The sequence below is a fragment of the Ovis aries genome, chromosome 16 (assembly GCF_016772045.2).
Source record: "Ovis aries strain OAR_USU_Benz2616 breed Rambouillet chromosome 16, ARS-UI_Ramb_v3.0, whole genome shotgun sequence".
Taxonomy (NCBI): domain Eukaryota; kingdom Metazoa; phylum Chordata; class Mammalia; order Artiodactyla; family Bovidae; genus Ovis; species Ovis aries.
Window position 1 is genome coordinate 36,114,565 of NC_056069.1, and position 16,673 is coordinate 36,131,237.

A 16,673-nucleotide genomic window follows, 5' to 3' on the forward strand; every position below is an offset into this window, starting at 1 on the left:
GAAGTCTTTTTTCTTTAGTAGAAATTTTAAAAGATTGCTATATTCTCTGGGAATAGTTCTTTTCCTGGCAGTCTTGGTTTGGCTCATGGTGTGGGGAAGTTGCAGACAGTGCCAATTCTTCAGTTGGGACAGCACATGACCTCAAGTGTGCACTTGAAGAGAACGAAACTGGTCTCTGGTGAAGCATGGTCTGGAGGTGGGAGAGACTGGGAGCCAGAGTTGAAGAGGGTTAGGGGAGGCAGATTCTAAAATGGTCCCAAGACTTGATCCTAGATGCACACACCTGGTACAAACTCAACCCTGGAGTGTGGCTCAGCTGGTGTACAGGACTGGAAGTCACTCCCATAATTAGGTTGTTAGTCGGCTGTGTGTTAATAGAAAGGGAGGATATTCCTGGTGGACCTAACTCATCAGGAGAGCTCTTAAAGAGAGACCAGGCCTTTCAAAAGACTGCTGGCTTTGAAGGAACAGAGAAGGTGCCCCGTGGACTTGGAAGAGGGCCTGAACCTGTGATGACCCCATAGCCCTGGCCCATGCTGGTTTGAGGAACAGAGTCTTCACTCTCCTTTATATTGTCATTGCATCTCCTCTGGGTTGGTTTGCATATAGTGAGTGTCTGCGGTGGTCGAGAGGTGCTCCAACAATGCTTGCGAGGACCCAGGAAATCATTTTGCATCCCCACCCTCCATCCTGAAAACTTCAAAGCCTCCAAACAAACTCCAAACAAACAGGCTTCCAGACCAGATCCAGTCACGTGACAGTGAATAAGGCCCCAGCCCTGGGCAAGTCCTCTTACCTCCCCTGCCCTCTCTGAGGGTCTGGACCTGGAGATCACTCAGCTTATTTTATTTCTGAGGGATGTGGTCCAGACTAGTGGGCACAACTACTCTATTGGACAGTGTCCCCTACTTCATACCCACAGTTGCCCTGTGAACCGTAAGTTCTGTGAGAGCAAAGAATGCCTGCAGCCTGGGCAGGGGCTGGATGGAGGGCGGGAGTGGGCGGTCCCCCACTCCCTGTCCTCCACAGCCCTCTGGGTCTCTGCCTCTGTTTTCCTTCAGGCCATTTCCTAACAGGGCTTTCCGCAGCTAATCCTCTGGCCTGGTGCCTGTTACTGGTGTTTCTAAATGAGTGTAGATGATCAAATTCCTTGCACTTCCTTGACCTTCCTTCTCATGGATATTCCCACCCAAGTCCTCTTTCAGACAAGCTGGAAGTGCAGTCCCTAGCACCAGGCTGTCGGAGGAGGTCAGAGCCTCAAGCCGGCCCCGGCTTGGAGGTGAGCTGCTGGGACATGGTGGGGGGCAGGGGCGGTGGTGGAGGGGAGGGATCCATGTGTTCCAAGATCTGTGTGCCTTGGATCTTGAGCAAGTCAGAGAGATAGAGTCAAAGAGCACTCATCCCAACTGCTGAGACACAGAGTTCCTCTCACGTCTTTCCAGGAAAAGGCGAGAGCTCCTGGAGCCACGCACTTTCTAGGATAAAGATGTCTCAGCAAAGGCAGGAGGAGGAGGAGGAAGAGGAGGAGAGGCAGGGAGTTTTCTCTGCTTCTTCCCCTGCTTTTGTACTTCTCGGCTTGGCCAGGGCCAGGCAGGGCCCCCAGGGGGAGCACATCGATGTTTGGAAAGAGCTTATGGCAACTCCCCCTGAGTGCTGGAGGTTATTTGTGGAGAAGGCAAAGGAGAGAAGGAAAAGACTTACAGCCCAGACCTCATTGCTTGCCGGGGGCCTGAATCCCCTCTCCGACACAGCAGCTCTGGTCCCTGCTTCCAGATTTGCTCAAGCCAGAGTCCTGGCAATGGGAGAGCTCTGGGAGAAGGCAGACCTGGAGCTGTGATAAGAAGCTGGCAGGCAGACACTAGGGGACTGGCCCCGATCCCCCTCACCCACAAGACTCTCCTGCCAATGACAGCTAACCCAAGGGAGCCCCAGAATGCCATTGGGCAAGCCTGGGTGGGGTCCACCGGCCGCTGCATCTGACTGCAGGTCAGGTCAGGTGCCTCCACAGTGAAGCACCGTGGTCGTGTCCTTGTGTGAGGACCACGGGCAAGTCACTTGGTCCTTGCGGCCAGCTTCTGTCTTTGTGTGTCCTATTGGCCTTGCCTGTTGGCTCTGGCCGTTATCAAAGGAGGACTGTTTTGGAGATCCAATATCTGAATGTTCTTACAACGTGAGGTTGAAGTGCAATTACTCACAGGGCCTGTCTCAGAAGCCAGACCATGCTGTTGAACCGGATTAGTCATTTTGCTGCCTGTAAGCATACAGCCACCTATAAACTGGAACTTCCTAATGGCAGCCTGTCACTTCCACCGAGGCCCACCAGTTGAATGCCTTCTGACCTCGTACTCCACATCCTCATCAAAGCTGAGGCGGGACCGCTGGTATTTCCCGTGCGTGTTTAAGGTGCGCTGTAGAAACACCAAGGGATGATGCGGTGATGACACCCCCCACCCCCCACCCCACTTCTCCATCTTGGGAGGTAACTCTGTGGGCCAGGCTGAGTTATTTGGGATTCTGATTTTGACTCCATGCCACCAGCCCTGTCCCCTCTGGGCTCCTTCTGGACGGTAGTCCTGGAGCTCTTCTTTCCCGCCTTTGATATGATAAACACAACACCCTTTTCGGCTAAGGGACTGGCTGGCTGTCGCAGGGCACACATGTGCTCCACCTTCACCTTCAAGGGCAGCTGCTGTGTATCTGGACTGGGAGGAGCTAGAAGAGGACCAGAAGGGAAATAGGAAGCAGGGAATGCTTTGTCCAAGACCCTCTCCTCAAGGATGAACCACCTTTTCTGCGAGAAGCTGGAATTCTCTGCCTTTATTTTCCAGCAGCCAGGTTCCCTCCCAGGGGTGAAGCAACCCTGGGGGTGGAGGGTGGGGGAGGCGCACGGGGCTGGCTGTCACGGCTCTGAGAGGGGCTGGGAGCCCTCCTATTCGCTATCCCCTTTTCCTTGGGGAACTCTCAGGGGATAAAAACAAGCTCGCTGAGAACCATATTTTTCTGGGTGAAAGGTGAAATATGCAGCATTTCCTCCAAGTGGAAAGCACTGGGTCCGCCAGCTCTGGGCACATTTCCGAGACCTTCCTCCCACTCGGGGAGGAGGCAGGCAGCTCCTCGCAAGGGGGAGAGGAGAAGAGGTGGGCGGTGGGTGGAAGAAGGGAGGGAACCGGAAGGGAAGCACCAGTGGCTCTGACACCAGGGCTGCTGGGTGTGCGTGGGAAGCAAGGGCCTGTTTGTGTTGGAGGCGCCTGGGGACTGGACGGAAGGCAAAAAAGGAGGAGCAGGGCAGCCGCTCAGGGTGTGCCTGACCTGCAGGGGCGCCGAGCTCCCTGGACTCTGGGGCAGCGAGGGGACCAAGAAGACTCCACAGGCCTTCCTGAGAGACCCCACAGGCGAGCTGAGAGGAAACACAGGGTGCGTGAAAGTTAGTTTTCCTAAGAAAAGCAAGAACATTCCCCTCCCTGACCTCACCCCAGCCGTCCCTGCTGAGAACACATGGGAAGTTCGGGGGAATTTTCTCAAATCCTGCTTGTAAGACAAAAACTTATCAGGAATCCATGCTTCATGATATCCTTCCTGGGCAGGACAGGGGTGGCTGGCGTTAACCTCCCAGCTCACTGGCTGCCCCTCAAACCTCTTCTGGCAGCCAGGAGTCTGGCCAGCACCCCCCTCCTGCCTTCCACGGAGCCACTGCCACAAAGCCATGCAGAGGTCCCTCCCCCACCAGGCCCTGCTCCTCAGATGGAACATGGGAGCAGGTGGAATGGGAGCAGCAGGCAGGGCTGGAGGAGGAGCTAGTGCCTCCCCACCTCAGCTTGCTGTCACCGCAGCCTCCCAGGACTTGCTGCTGTGGAATAATTAGTGCTGCTGGCACTAATGGCCCTGACTTCTCACTCTCCCTGAATCCCTGCCCGGGGCCATGTGACTTTGTAGTTGCTCTCACAATGGAGATAGAGTCTATTCCTTCATCCCTAGACTGTATGGACTCAGACTAACACAGTGTGGCAGAAGTGATACAAGGAAGGTCCAATCCCACGCTGTCAAAGGCCTTAGACCTCGATTCTGGTGCTCTTGCCCTCCTCCATCAGCATGCAAAGGGCATGTCAGGCTAGGCCGCTGGTCCCAGCAGGAGGATGGAGCAGACCCCGGTCACCTCCCCATCCTGGCCAAGGCCCTAAGTGAGCCACCCTGCACGTGTGAACAAGTCCCGCTGAGGCTGGAAGAACCGCCAAGTCAAGCTCAACCCGGATCAGCAGGGCTGCCAAGCCAACCACTTAAGGCCTGGAGGCAATCAGCACATTTCTGCGGTATGCCACTGAGGTTTTGTGGTTGCTTGTCAGGCAGCATTATCAGGACAATAGATAGCAGATACACTTAGCAAGGAACCTGGGGGAGCCACAAAGCCAGCCTGAGTTCTCCTTAGGTCTCTTGCTCACCTAAAACCCAATCTAATCCCTTAGCATCAGGACAAAGTTTTTATCCTCCCAACCACCACTGCTTTTATAAAGTCACCCCACGTTTCCTGATTTGGGGCCACTGAGAGGGTGAAGGAGCTTGCTCCCAGCTTGGTATATGCCATCTCTTAGCCTGTTCTCCTGCCCTGAGCGTCCCATGTGGTCAGCTCCTCTTGGGTCCCCCTACTCTGGTGCCCTCTCACCCACAGCATCTCTATGGCTCTGACTCCATCACATGTCACCCCTCCCCTTCCAGCCCCTTTTGCATCCCACCCAGAGCAAGGCAGTTCAGCATCCTCATCAGCTCCAACACACACTCTTGGATCCCCACCCCCAGGTTACTGCGTGTTTCCCTGGATAACGGTCGTAGAGAGAAACTGCACAACTCTTCTGGCTTCAGCTCTGCTGAATATTTTGCTCAAATCACCTTTTTTTTGACTGAAGGCAATTGATTCCAAATGTGACTCACCTGGAGTTGTGAAAGCAACTCCATTATATCTTGGAAGCTCTGCCCCTGGATGTTTCCAAGGAGACGGTGTGGAGGTGAGCGTGGTAGGGAGGTGGTGACACCCACTTTCCACCATGCACCTTCTCAATGCTGCACTCACAAGGTGACATTAGGTAGGAGAGGATGAATTGTTACCATTATTGCTCTGGGATGAAGCATCCTGGTCATCAAAGGTCCTCAAAGACAGGAGGCAGAAGGCTGACATGCAAGGTGAATGTCTCTAGTTTATTTATTCAATTTTAGAACTCTTAATGTGCCTAGAACGGTGCTTGGTGCAAAGTTTCAAGCCTTCGCTGAGAGCCTGCTGCACAAGCAAGAGTAGAGCTACTCGTAGGTGCCTCTGTGAGGTGGAGTATATCTCCCTCCTCTTAGGTTGGTAGCAGCATTCATCTCACCTCCCTCACAAGTCCCAGCACGGGGGATCTACCAGGGAGCCCGCCGTCCCCAGGGTCACTCATGAGCTGGCTGAGCGGTACCACGATGGCTCCCAAGGAAGCAACCTTGCTTCCCTGATTCTTGTCCAGATGCTCAGACCAGGCCGAGGGTGCCCCCTACCCAGCCTCAGAAACACTCGACTGTATTCATGTCCATTTCTGGACACGGCCCTGGGAGGGACCAGTAAGCCCTCCATGGGTGAATGAACAACCAAATGAATGCACTATAGCCTTCATCTCCTTTATTCAAGTGTACTACAGACATCCCCCCCTCTCAAAACCAAGACAGTGACCCACCTCAGTAACGCAGGTGCCTTCTCCTCTGCTTATTCGGGAAGCTTCATATTTGCCTCTTTGAGCCATCCTCTACCAAGAGGGAATGGTCAGCTCCCCAAGGTGCCCACCCCACACTGCTGATGCCACAAAGGGCCCAGACAAGCCTCCTTTGGGAGAAAATTCTAGGAAGTGTGCGAAGAACTCGGGGTCGTCCACTCAAACTCGCAAAAGTATACCGCATGGACAGTCGGTCGCTATAAAAATATACACATACAAAAGGACAGCTACAAAATCATGGTGCCCGTTTTCTGAGATTTGCATTATAAAAAGTAAGGATTTCTCATTAAAGGTAAACTTTCCAGGGTTGGCGGGGGGGGGGGGGGCAGCTTCATAATTATGATTCTATCTCTAGTCTCCCTTCATCCTTATTTTCATAGTCAGAGCACACTGAATGCAGCGAGGAGGGGAAGGGGTTAATCCTAGTTGTTCATGGGCCGAAGTGAGAAAATTGAGGTTCAAGGTTTTACAGTCATTCTGCTGTCAGTAAGAGTGTGATGAGTCAGGAGAGGAGAGAAGTATTTTAACACTGCCCTTTGGGTCTCTCTCTCTTTTTTTTTAAATGAACTATGAATCACAACACAGTCATTGAACTACAGCAGACGGGCTCGGAAATTTGCCTTGATGTGTGCTCTCTGGCAGCCACCTCACACTCAGTGGACAAAGTCGCAGGCTTCCTACAGAGTGTTCCGTTGGGTTTGGCCCACAGAGTGTCAGCAGGAAAGGCCACTGAGGGACTCCCGCCTCGGTTCTAGTTTCCCATCAGGGTGAACTTGCTCCTTGAGGACAAGACACACTCCTGGTCGCTGTGCCTCTGTGTCCGGCAAGGTCTCGGGCCCCCAGGACTCTCGGGATAGAAGGCTCGGTCTTTTGGGCAGGGCCAGCTGGTGTTACTTGGCTCCGCAAGTGTTGATGTTTTTCCCATCCACGGCGTCTTCCACCAGGGAAATGTGGTAATCGGTGGACAGTGTGAAATGAGAAATGCAGCCCACGAGGCCTCGCATGTACTGCCTGTTAGTGTGCAGAGCGATTTCCTTCATTCCGCCTGCCAGGAAGCAAGAGGGAGATGACCTGAGCCAAAGGGGAGGACGTCTCTGTAGGATGCTTGAGTGGCTACCGACCAGCACGCCCCTCGACTGACCGGACAGGTGAGGGTGCAGAACCTAGAACTTTGGACATCGCATTTAGTTTATAATTAACCTTGAAGGGACAAGTTGACTTGGGTCAGTGAGATACACAATCAGAGCCGTTAACTATCTACCTCATACATGATTTTCTGACCTAGCTGACCACTTAAAGCCACACAGTACCTGGTGAATTTGAAAAAAAAAAAAAAAAAGAAATGTTGTATAATGTCAAAAATATGTAGTATGTGATAAGAGATGATGCCATCTTAAACCAAAAGAAATACACTGATGTTGAATGCTTTCAATTAAGTTCACTTTTAGGAAATAGCATACAGACAGAGGTGTCTTTCCATGTTTATGTGTCTGCATTAGTGGGTTCTAAGCTATTTATAAAAATGCCATTCATTCTAATTCTGCAAGGGGCCAGAGAGACAGATACTCCTTCCTCCAGGAGAATTCCAGGAGCTATATTTAGCAGGTTCCTGTTCTATAAACAAGCAGGGTTTTCCTGGTGGATTGGTCCACAGCACAAAAGCATCTAAGTGTTTCCTGACCCCTCAGCCATGAGTCAGAAGTTCAGAAAATGGAAGAATGGAATTATCTGGAGAGTCTCCTGATTTCCAAGTATTTGACTGATCAAGTGAAGTGCATGACTTTGGGAAGCCCCAGCATGACAAAGGGAAGACTAAGAAAAGGCACTGGATAGTTGAGGTTCCGCTGGAAGTCAAGGTCACTTACCCACATACAGAGCTCCGTTGATGTTGAGCTGCCTCATCATGCCAGGTGACTTGCCTGTTCTGGCCCCATAGTCATCCACGGTTATCTTTCCTGATTGGCCATCCCTGTAAAAACCACCACCAGCTTTGGAGCTTCATTTAATCATTCAATCATGTACTCATGTTAACAGAAATATATTCAAGTCCTTACTAAGCACCAGGCACTGTACTAAATGATGGAGCTGTCAAAACGAAACAAACCAAGAAATCACCCAAATTCCTGAGGCAAAAAAAAAAAAAAAAAAAAATTTGCTAGTGATCACACAGTGTCACCACTCTATGGTAGAAGAACGCCCAGGTGCTGTGAAATCCTACAGGAGATGGAGAGAAGGCCAGGGGAAACTTCTCAACAAAGATTCTGTCTGAGATGCGTTTTGAAGGCTGGGTGAGTCAGATGAAGGAAAAGGGTAATGCAAACAGCAAGTGGCAACCGCAAAGAGAGAAAAGACACGGGGGTTTGGACAGTCTGAGCATACAGAATTCCAGAGGTGGGAATAAAATAGGAAAATGTGAAACCAGAAGCAGATGTTGAGGGGCAAAAGGAGCTTAGAATTTATTCCAAATGTGGGAAGGAACCAGAGAACTTTAAGGGGAGGAGTGGTGGTGACATGGTGACACATGGTGAGTGTGGATGTTATTCCAAGCACAGTGAGAAACCAGCGTGGCAGTCCCCATTGGCGGATCACTCTCGGGAGAACAAAGAATGGTTCAGAGGCTTCTAAAGGACCCATGTGGTGCGTGCATGCGTGCTCAGGTGTGTCTGACTCTTTGTGACCCCACCGACTGTAGCCCACCAGGCTCCTCTATCCATGGGATTCTCCAGGCAAGAATACTGGAGTGGGCAGCCATTTCCTCTTCCAGGGGATCTTCCCAACCCACACCTCCTGCAGCTCCTACATTGGCAGACAGATTCTTTACCACTGCACCACCTGGGAAGCCAAAGGACCCAGAGTCACCCAAAAGTGACTCTGAGAACAATAGGATGGAGGCGCTCCTCTGCGGCAAGGACTTTGCATTTTAAGGGGGTTTCCAGAAACCAGCCACACCTCTTCTCCTCCTTCTCAAATGAGTTCTTTCTTGTCTTTTACTGTCCTTTTTTTTTTTTTTAATAGCCATCACTTCTTGTTTCTCAGGTTAACAGGAACAAGAAACTCTCTTCTCTCTCTGATGATGTGAATATCATTTTTTTTCATTCATAGTTTGTTTCCTCCAAGTTGCTTTGTTCTATGTATCTGTTCTGATATCCATGTCTGATACTGGAGATTTTTTTCAAATGCTTAGTGATCCCTGACTGCCACTGCACAGTTCAGTGCTGAGGACTGAGGGGGGACTGGAAGCCCTATGGGAGCCGCATGTGCAGGATGGCTTCTGAGACTGCATTGCGATCTGGTGCAATCAGAGGATACCTGGACTTCCTACTCTACTGTGGGGTATAGGCCTGGCTCTCAGCACTCTGGAATCTCAATGGGGGAAGATTTATAGGGCTCTTAATAGTCAACACAGAACTTTCACATAGTTTCCAGTATTAATATAGACAGAGTAGACTAGTCCAATGTTTAGCTATACCTAATGTCTCCCATTTTAAAGACCCTTATTCACTTTCTCCAGAGAATTGCCTTTCCATGGCAATTATTCTTCCATGGGTAGGGAAAGGGCAGCATGCCAGCTATATGAAGTAGAAGGAACTTGGGGTCTAACACCTTAAGTAAGATTTTTAAGCCAGTCTGTTTTCAGCCCCTTATTTACCTTCCAAAAGTTCTGGGTCCTACTCCTTTTTGGGAAGGGAGTAGGGTATAATGATAAAAATTTGTTTGCCTAAACCTCATTTATTGATAACAACTCTTCTAGCAACTAGCTTTAGAGATATTTCTAGCCTGTTCTATAATCACCCTTGAGACCACACAGCTTCCCCGTTTTGGATATGCTTTTTCAAAATCTCATACTGGAAGGATGTGATGGGCAATGCCTTGCCTGCTCTGACTGCTTTTCCCCATTACTCTAAAAATTCTGTTTCCCCCACTTTATTTCATCAGTTCTAAGAATTTTTCATTTTTAATATGTCCAAAATGAGGATATACTTTAGAATCAATGGCATCTTAGATTTGAAAAATGTAAAATGAAGAACCTAGAAGCCACCTAGTCTGAAGGATCTTGGAATTGAGCTGGAGTATGAGCAGTGTGAGGCTTCCCCAGGGGCTCAGCGGTAAAGAATCAGCCTACAATGCAGGAGACCTGGTCCAATCCCTGGGTTGGGAAGATCCTCTGGAGAAGGGAATGGCTACCTATGCCAATAAATATTCACTACAGGAAGACATCTCTTTTTAACAAGTCAGAGTTGGGGCTTCATCAAAATCACTCTCTCAAGGACTTTCAAGGTCACTTGGACAGCTGATGGGCACAGGTCTGCCTCTGTACCTGCCACATCCTTTAGAATCAAAGGCAAGCACAGTGGAAAGAACGGGGTCCAGCAAGGCTACTTCCATCACAGCCTATACATGAACTGAGTACGAAACTGACCATGGTGGCCCCATGTTTCCCAAGCTTCGCTCATGACCTCATCTATTGACCTCCCCAGAAAGTACTATGGTATATTCTCAGGGAACCTGAGCCAAAGACTGTTCAGCTCATCTCGAGACCTGCATCAGGAGCGGCAGGACTGACATTTCTTTATACAGATGATTTAGGACCTGCTAATCAGTTTCTAAAAATATATTTTTAGGGATATATACATAGTAAAACTAATTTCAAAGGAATGATTCACCCTAAATTAATCAGAAGTGAGGGTAGTGAGCTCTGTGAGCAGGGGGAGGATGTGTAATTGGGGTAGGGTACACATGGCTTCTAAGATTCAGGTAATGTAATGTCAAAAAACAAAAAACGGTGGGGGCAATTGCCTGCATGACGAGAACAGAAGCATTCCTCAAAGTCTACCTGTCCTGAACCCTTATCTCACTAGAGATATCTAGACCTCACTAGATGACCAGACCCTCTTCCAGTTTAGCCATCATACAATTCCTTCTCCGGAAGGCCTTTGTTGAGTGAAGATTGGGAGTTCAGCCTTTCCAACCTGCAGCGTTAGTGATGGGCACAGGGGGGAGTTGGTACCGAGATGTCCTAATGAGCGGAATCAGGGATACTGGGATGCCAGGCCAGGTGGGGGAACAGGAAGTGGAACTACAGGGACTTGGAGAGCACTCCCATCAGCTCTGTCTCACGCTGTGACAGGTACTCACCGAACGGCCTTGACTCGATGCCACCGACCATCATTGAATGAGCCATTCACCATGATGGATGCCACACCACTGCCCAGGTTATAGCTGAAGGTGTCAGAGAAGAACAAGACAGAGAACAGAAGATGCACAGGCAGACGGTCATTCATAAATGATTCTCAATGAGAAAGCTCTCTGGACCTCAGAAGGTAGTTTCTTTAACACAAAACAATGCTAAAAAGACACTAAGTTCCCAAAGTAGGCCATGTTTTTTTATTTTTTAATTGTGGTAACATTTACGATCAACCTTTTTTTTTTTTTCCCTTGGCCATACTGTGCAGCAAAGAGGATCTTAGTTCCCCGACCAGGTATTGAACCTCTGCCCGCTGCGTTGGGAGCATGGAGCCTTAACCATCAGACCTCTATCGAAGTCCAGTCTTAATCATTTGTAAGTGGTTCAGTTCAGTAGTGTTAAGTATATTCACATTGCTGAGCAATCAATTCCAGAACTTTTTTGTCCTGTAAAATCGAAAATCTGTACCCATTAAACAACTTCCCATTTCCCCCTCCCCCAGTCCATGGCAACCCAATTTTACTTTCTCTTTCTGTAAATTTGACAATCCTAGGTACCTTATAGTAGGGCCAAACAGTTTTGTCTCTTTGTAACTGGCTTTTTTCACTTACCATAATGCCCTCAAAGTTGATTTATTTTAGGCTCCATGCATGCTATTACTGTATAAGGAAAAAGGACTTTATCATTTGTAATGTGTTGTACTAGGTTGAACAGTATCCCCCCAAAATTAATGAACACCCAGAATCTAAGTGAAAACTGAAAGTGTTAGTCGCTCAGTTGTGTCCGACTCTTTGCAACCCCATAGACTGTTGCCCGCCAGGCTCCTCTGTCCATGGGATTCTCCAGGTGAGAACACTAGAATGGGTTGCCATGCCCTCCTCCAGGGGATCTTCCCGACCCAGGAATTGAACCTGGGTCCAGAAACTCAGAAAGTGAACTGATTTGGAAACAAGGTCTTTGCATATGTAATTAGTTAAGAGGGTTTATATGCGGGTTATATGGGGTTGGGAGGAAGTCATACGTGATTATTGTTGTTGTTTAGTTGCTAAGTCATGTTTGACTCTTTGCGACCCCGTGGACTGTAACCTGCCAGGGTCCTATGTCCATGGGATTCTCTAAGCAAGAATACTGGAGTGGCAAGAATACTCCAGGAGAAGCTCCAGGAGAGCTTCCTGACCCAGGGATCAAACCCACATCTCCTGCGTTGCAGGCAGATTCTTGACCACTGAGCCCCCTGGGAAGCCCCATTTGGGGTTAGTGAAGCCCTAAATCCAATACGACTAGTTTCCTTATAGAAAGAGGAAATTTTGACCCAGAGACAGAGACACACAAAGAACACCACGTGAAGACAGGGGCAGAGGCTGGAATGATGACAGCGATAAGACAAGGAGCACCAAGGAGTGCCAGCGATTGCCAGGACCTAGCAGAGAGTCACAGAGCAGACTTCCTCAGAGCCCCAGGAGGAAGAGACCCTGCAAGGCCTCTGGGGCAGACTTCTCGCCTCTAGAACTGTGAGATAACACGTGTCTATTGCCACCCAATTTGCGGTAATGTGTTATGGCAGTCTTCAGAAACGAATACATGTGTTTTCACTTTTCAAAAAAACAGAACAGAACAAAACATTGCAGAGTAGGCTGAGTCCCAAAGAGTTTAAGGGAATTTGCCTAAAATCTCAAAGCCAAAGTATAGGACTTGCACTTGGGCTTTTACCTGAGCCCCTCCCCCTGCCACATTTTCTTGGATAGCAGATCCACTCCAGAGCTTTCTGTTTTCTGTTTCAGTTGCCAGATACCCTGATATGCTAAGGGGATCAGAAGACTTGCATATGTTGTTTACCAGAGAGAAATATCCCTCTTAGTCCAGTGTTCATTCAATTATTCTAATTTAATTAAATACAACAAATATTTAGTGAGTGACTATTCTAGGCTGGGCACTGAGCCAGCTGCATAGATCACCCCTTGATAATATAATAAAGCTCATGTAATCATGCTTTTGAAGGAAAATGCATTCCACCCAGACAGCTCTCTCATGTTGTAAGAGGACATGTCTCTCCTTTAGCTCATTGGCCAATAAACAGGAAATTGAGAGAAAACTCGGATTAGTCACTGAGCTCTTCTATGCACTCAAGCCAACAAAAGAGCAAGAATAGAAAGCTTTGGCTTTTCCCAGGGAAAGCACTATGAGTCCTTTCTTTAACACTGGAGTCTCAAAGAAGCCACACAGCCCATCAACATTTAACCAAGAATAGAACTCGGGTGACTTGACAAACTCTGAGACAAAGCTGTTGCTCTGACCCAGAAAAATCCACTGTTTTCTAATGAAATTTCCCACATCAAGTGTCTCCTTGTATGAAGCAGCCTGGAGGTGGAATTTTCAGATTTCATTATTTAGTGGCCAAATGCTTGTTGAAGAAATGAATGAGTATAAAGCAAGGCTGAGAGCTGGTTGGCAGAAACACAGCTGAATTACTATGTGGGCTTTTATGAGAGGCAGCATAGGGTGATAGAAAGAACTTGCTGCTGCTGCTGCTGCTAAGTCGCTTCAGTCGTGTCCGACTCTGTGCAACCCCATAGCCGGCAGCCCACCAAGCTCCCCCGTCCCTGGGATTCTCCAGGCAAGAACACTGGAGTGGGTTGCCATTTCCTTCTCCAATGCGTGAAAGTGAAGTCGCTCAGTTGTGTCCGACCTCAGCGACCCCATGGACTGCAGCCTTCCAGGCTCCTCCATCCATGGGATTTTCCAGGCAAGAGTACTGGAGTGGGTGCCACTGCCTTCTCCGAGAAAGAACCTAGACGCTTGGATTAGAGGAATCTACCTAGATTCCCAGCCTTGCCAATTCCTAGCTCTGTGATCTTGGGCAATTTGCTCCATTTGTCTGAGCCTCAATTTTCTCATCTGTGAAACGGGTTAATAATACCTACCCTGAAGGATCTTAGGGAAGTTTCAGTAAGATAATATATATAAAGAGCATAGCACATAGTAGGAGACAAGCAAATAACCCCATGCCTGTGTGCATGCTAAGTCACTTCAGTCATCTCTGACTCTGTGTGACCCTGTGGACTGCAGCCCACCAGGTTCTTCTGTCCATGGGATTCTCCAGGCAAGAATACTGGAGTGGGTTGCCATGCTCTTCTCCAGGGGATCTTCCTGACCCAGGCCTTGAACCTGCATCTTTTATGCTTTCTGCATTGGCAGGCAAGTTCTTTGCCACTAGCACCATGTGGGAATACATGCAGTGCTTAATGCAGCTCGGATCGAGCATTGACAGCACACCTAGAGGAACTAGCAATAGGAGAAAACTGCCGCCCAGAGTCAAGCCTGTCAAGCCTCTCCTGGAAGAGTAGTCATGTGTGAAAGTGAACCAACAGGCTGCGAATATGTAACCAAAACACCCAGGAACACCCAGGTCTCAGAACAAGGTGACTTAGGTAGAACTGCAGCAGCACTAGACTGGAATGGGATTGTAACCCAGTGAATGGAAACGTTTTCAGTTGTGTTTGGACAAAGGACGGGTTTTCTTCTTCTATTCTCCAGCCCGGTAACATGCCTGTTCATCCAGATTGTACTCAAGGAGCAAACACGGAACCCAGCAGGCAGGAATCCAGCCACCACTGCAGGTCGGGGAGCGGCCCAGTTGGCTCCTTGACGGCCTGACGGCCTGACTCTCCAACCCCACCAACTCCCTCTTCGTTCTCGAATAACCTCCTGCTTGTCCAGACACCTGATATACATCCCCCTGGAATTTCTCTTTCTTTTAAATAATAATAAATGGCCAAGAACAGTGATTGCCTTTGTTGGGAGAGGGCATGAGGGAGCCTTCCTGGGTGTAGGAAATGTTCTGTTTTATTCCGAGTGGTGGTCACACAAGTGTTTGTATGTTAAAAAATGTATTGAGCTGTACACCTAATATTTGTACACTTTATGTAAATTTTACCTTAATTTAAAAAAATTTGAAGTATAGTTGAATTAAAATGTTTTGTTAATTTCTGTGCTGTGTGTAGTCGCTCAGTCACGTCCAACTCTGTGACCCCATGGACTGTAGCCCGCCAGGCCCCTCTGTCCATGGGATTCTCCAAGGCAAGAATACTGGAGTGGGTTCCCATGTCCTCCTCCAAGGGATCTTCCCAACCCAGGGATCCAACTCACGTCTCCCGCACTGCAGGTGGATTCTCTATGGTCTGAGCCACCAAGAAAGCCCGAGAATACTAGAGTGGGTAGCCTGTCCCTTCTCCAGGAGGAGAACCAGGAATAGAACCAGGGTCTCTTGCGTTGCAGGCACATACTTTACCAGCTGCTGCTGCTAAGTCGCTTTACCAGCTAGTGCACAGCAAACTGATTCACATAATATTATATGTATATTTGTCTGATTTCAGATTCTTTTCCATTATAGGTTATTACAAGATATTGACTATAGTTCCTGTACTGTAAAATAGGACTTTGTTGTTTATTTATTTTATATATAGTATGTCTCTGTTAATTCCAAACTCCAAATTTATCCCTCCTACCCCCTTCCTTCGGTAACCGTAAGTTTGTTTTCTATGTCTGTGAGTCTGTTTCTGTTTTGTAGATAAATTCATTTGCCTCGTTTTTCTTTTAGATTCCATATATGAATGACAGCATACGACATTTGTCTTTCTCTGACTTACTTCACTTAGTTAAATATCAATTTTTAAAAAAAAGGTAAAAATATGTGAATGAATGAATAAATGAATAAATGCATGTCTGCTTTCTCTCCCATGTCCCGCGTACCTGGTGATCATGAATCAGTTATCTTGAACCCAGTTTACCTACTCAACCTGGTGCACACGAAAGGCCAGGAGTCTGAGCACAAAGGTGTGCTACCAGGAAACGCCAGCAGGTGAGGTCTCTTGGAAGCCACTTGACTGCCTCCACGTGGTGGCACTTATAATTGGTCGTGCCTCCTTTAAAGCATAGCACAGGGTACTTTGCTAATGTCAGACTGCTTCCCTTTCTCTGCTGCATGAAAATGTTATCAAAGTCACATGGAAAATTAGTGGGTAATATCCCCAGTAAAGTGATATTTACACACCTAGTTTTATGCCCTATACATAACCATAAAACAAAACAAAACAAACAACAAAAACCACACTCTCAATTGAGTACTCTGATTCCCTTTCTTTAATTTGCACCCCAACCTTTTCTTTATTCTCTGGCAGAAGCACTTTGAGCACTAAATTAGCAAAAAGGACAAGCATTTAGGTGAAGAATGTTGAGATTATACCGTATTATCTTAGATTTCCTGTTGTTTGCTTTGAAATTGGATCAAACACTAAAACCTCAAAAATGGTTGGTTCACCTACGCAATCAACAGGTTCACTCTCTAGGCTCCACTGATGTAAGCTGCATGGCAGCAAGGCCTTAGTCAAAATAATAACAACAATAATAACAATAGTAACAATAACAATAGCTAAATTTTATATAGTATATTGTGCCAGTTCCCTTACATATGTTCATGATATGAGTTTTTTGAACAGAGTAAACACTTACCAAGGATAATCATTATCACTCACTAATAAGGAGACATGCTGGGCCTTTACGTGAATTAACTCACTGGGTCCTCATGATTAACCCTTTCCTTTTCAGAGGTCAGATAACCTGCAGGTGATCACGTGGCCGTGGGAATCAGGCATGTCTGACTCTGAAGCCCTGGTTTCTGACCATTCCAGACTCGGTTTCTCAGGGTGTGGCTCCTGGTATCTTCCAATCAGATTCTGGCACTCAGCAGGACCTCCTCCACC

The 16,673-nt window shown here is 48.0% G+C and overlaps 1 protein-coding gene and 1 long non-coding RNA gene across 3 annotated transcripts in view; one reads left to right on the forward strand and one right to left on the reverse strand.

The window, feature by feature from the left end:
• Positions 1 to 1,152: 1,152 nt before the first annotated feature.
• On the forward strand, positions 1,153 to 15,651 carry LOC121816813 (uncharacterized). 2 transcript variants are annotated; one of them, XR_009596788.1, is made up of 3 exons: positions 1,153 to 1,279; positions 8,766 to 8,804; positions 8,914 to 15,651. It is a non-coding gene; the product is annotated as an uncharacterized LOC121816813 (long non-coding RNA). The 2 variants fall into 2 exon arrangements; XR_009596789.1 differs by lacking the exon at positions 1,153 to 1,279 and adding an exon at positions 6,672 to 6,877.
• The window catches only part of EGFLAM (EGF like, fibronectin type III and laminin G domains), a 189,197-nt gene continuing 178,147 nt past the window's right edge, over positions 5,624 to 16,673 (reverse strand). The window contains exons 21-23 of the mRNA XM_004017034.5: positions 10,866 to 10,949; positions 7,595 to 7,698; positions 5,624 to 6,774 (exon numbers count right to left, since the gene is read on the reverse strand). Of these exons, the coding sequence (XP_004017083.3) occupies positions 6,620 to 6,774; positions 7,595 to 7,698; positions 10,866 to 10,949 (343 nt within the window). The 3' untranslated portion in view covers positions 5,624 to 6,619. The remainder of the gene's footprint in view (positions 6,775 to 7,594; positions 7,699 to 10,865; positions 10,950 to 16,673) is intronic.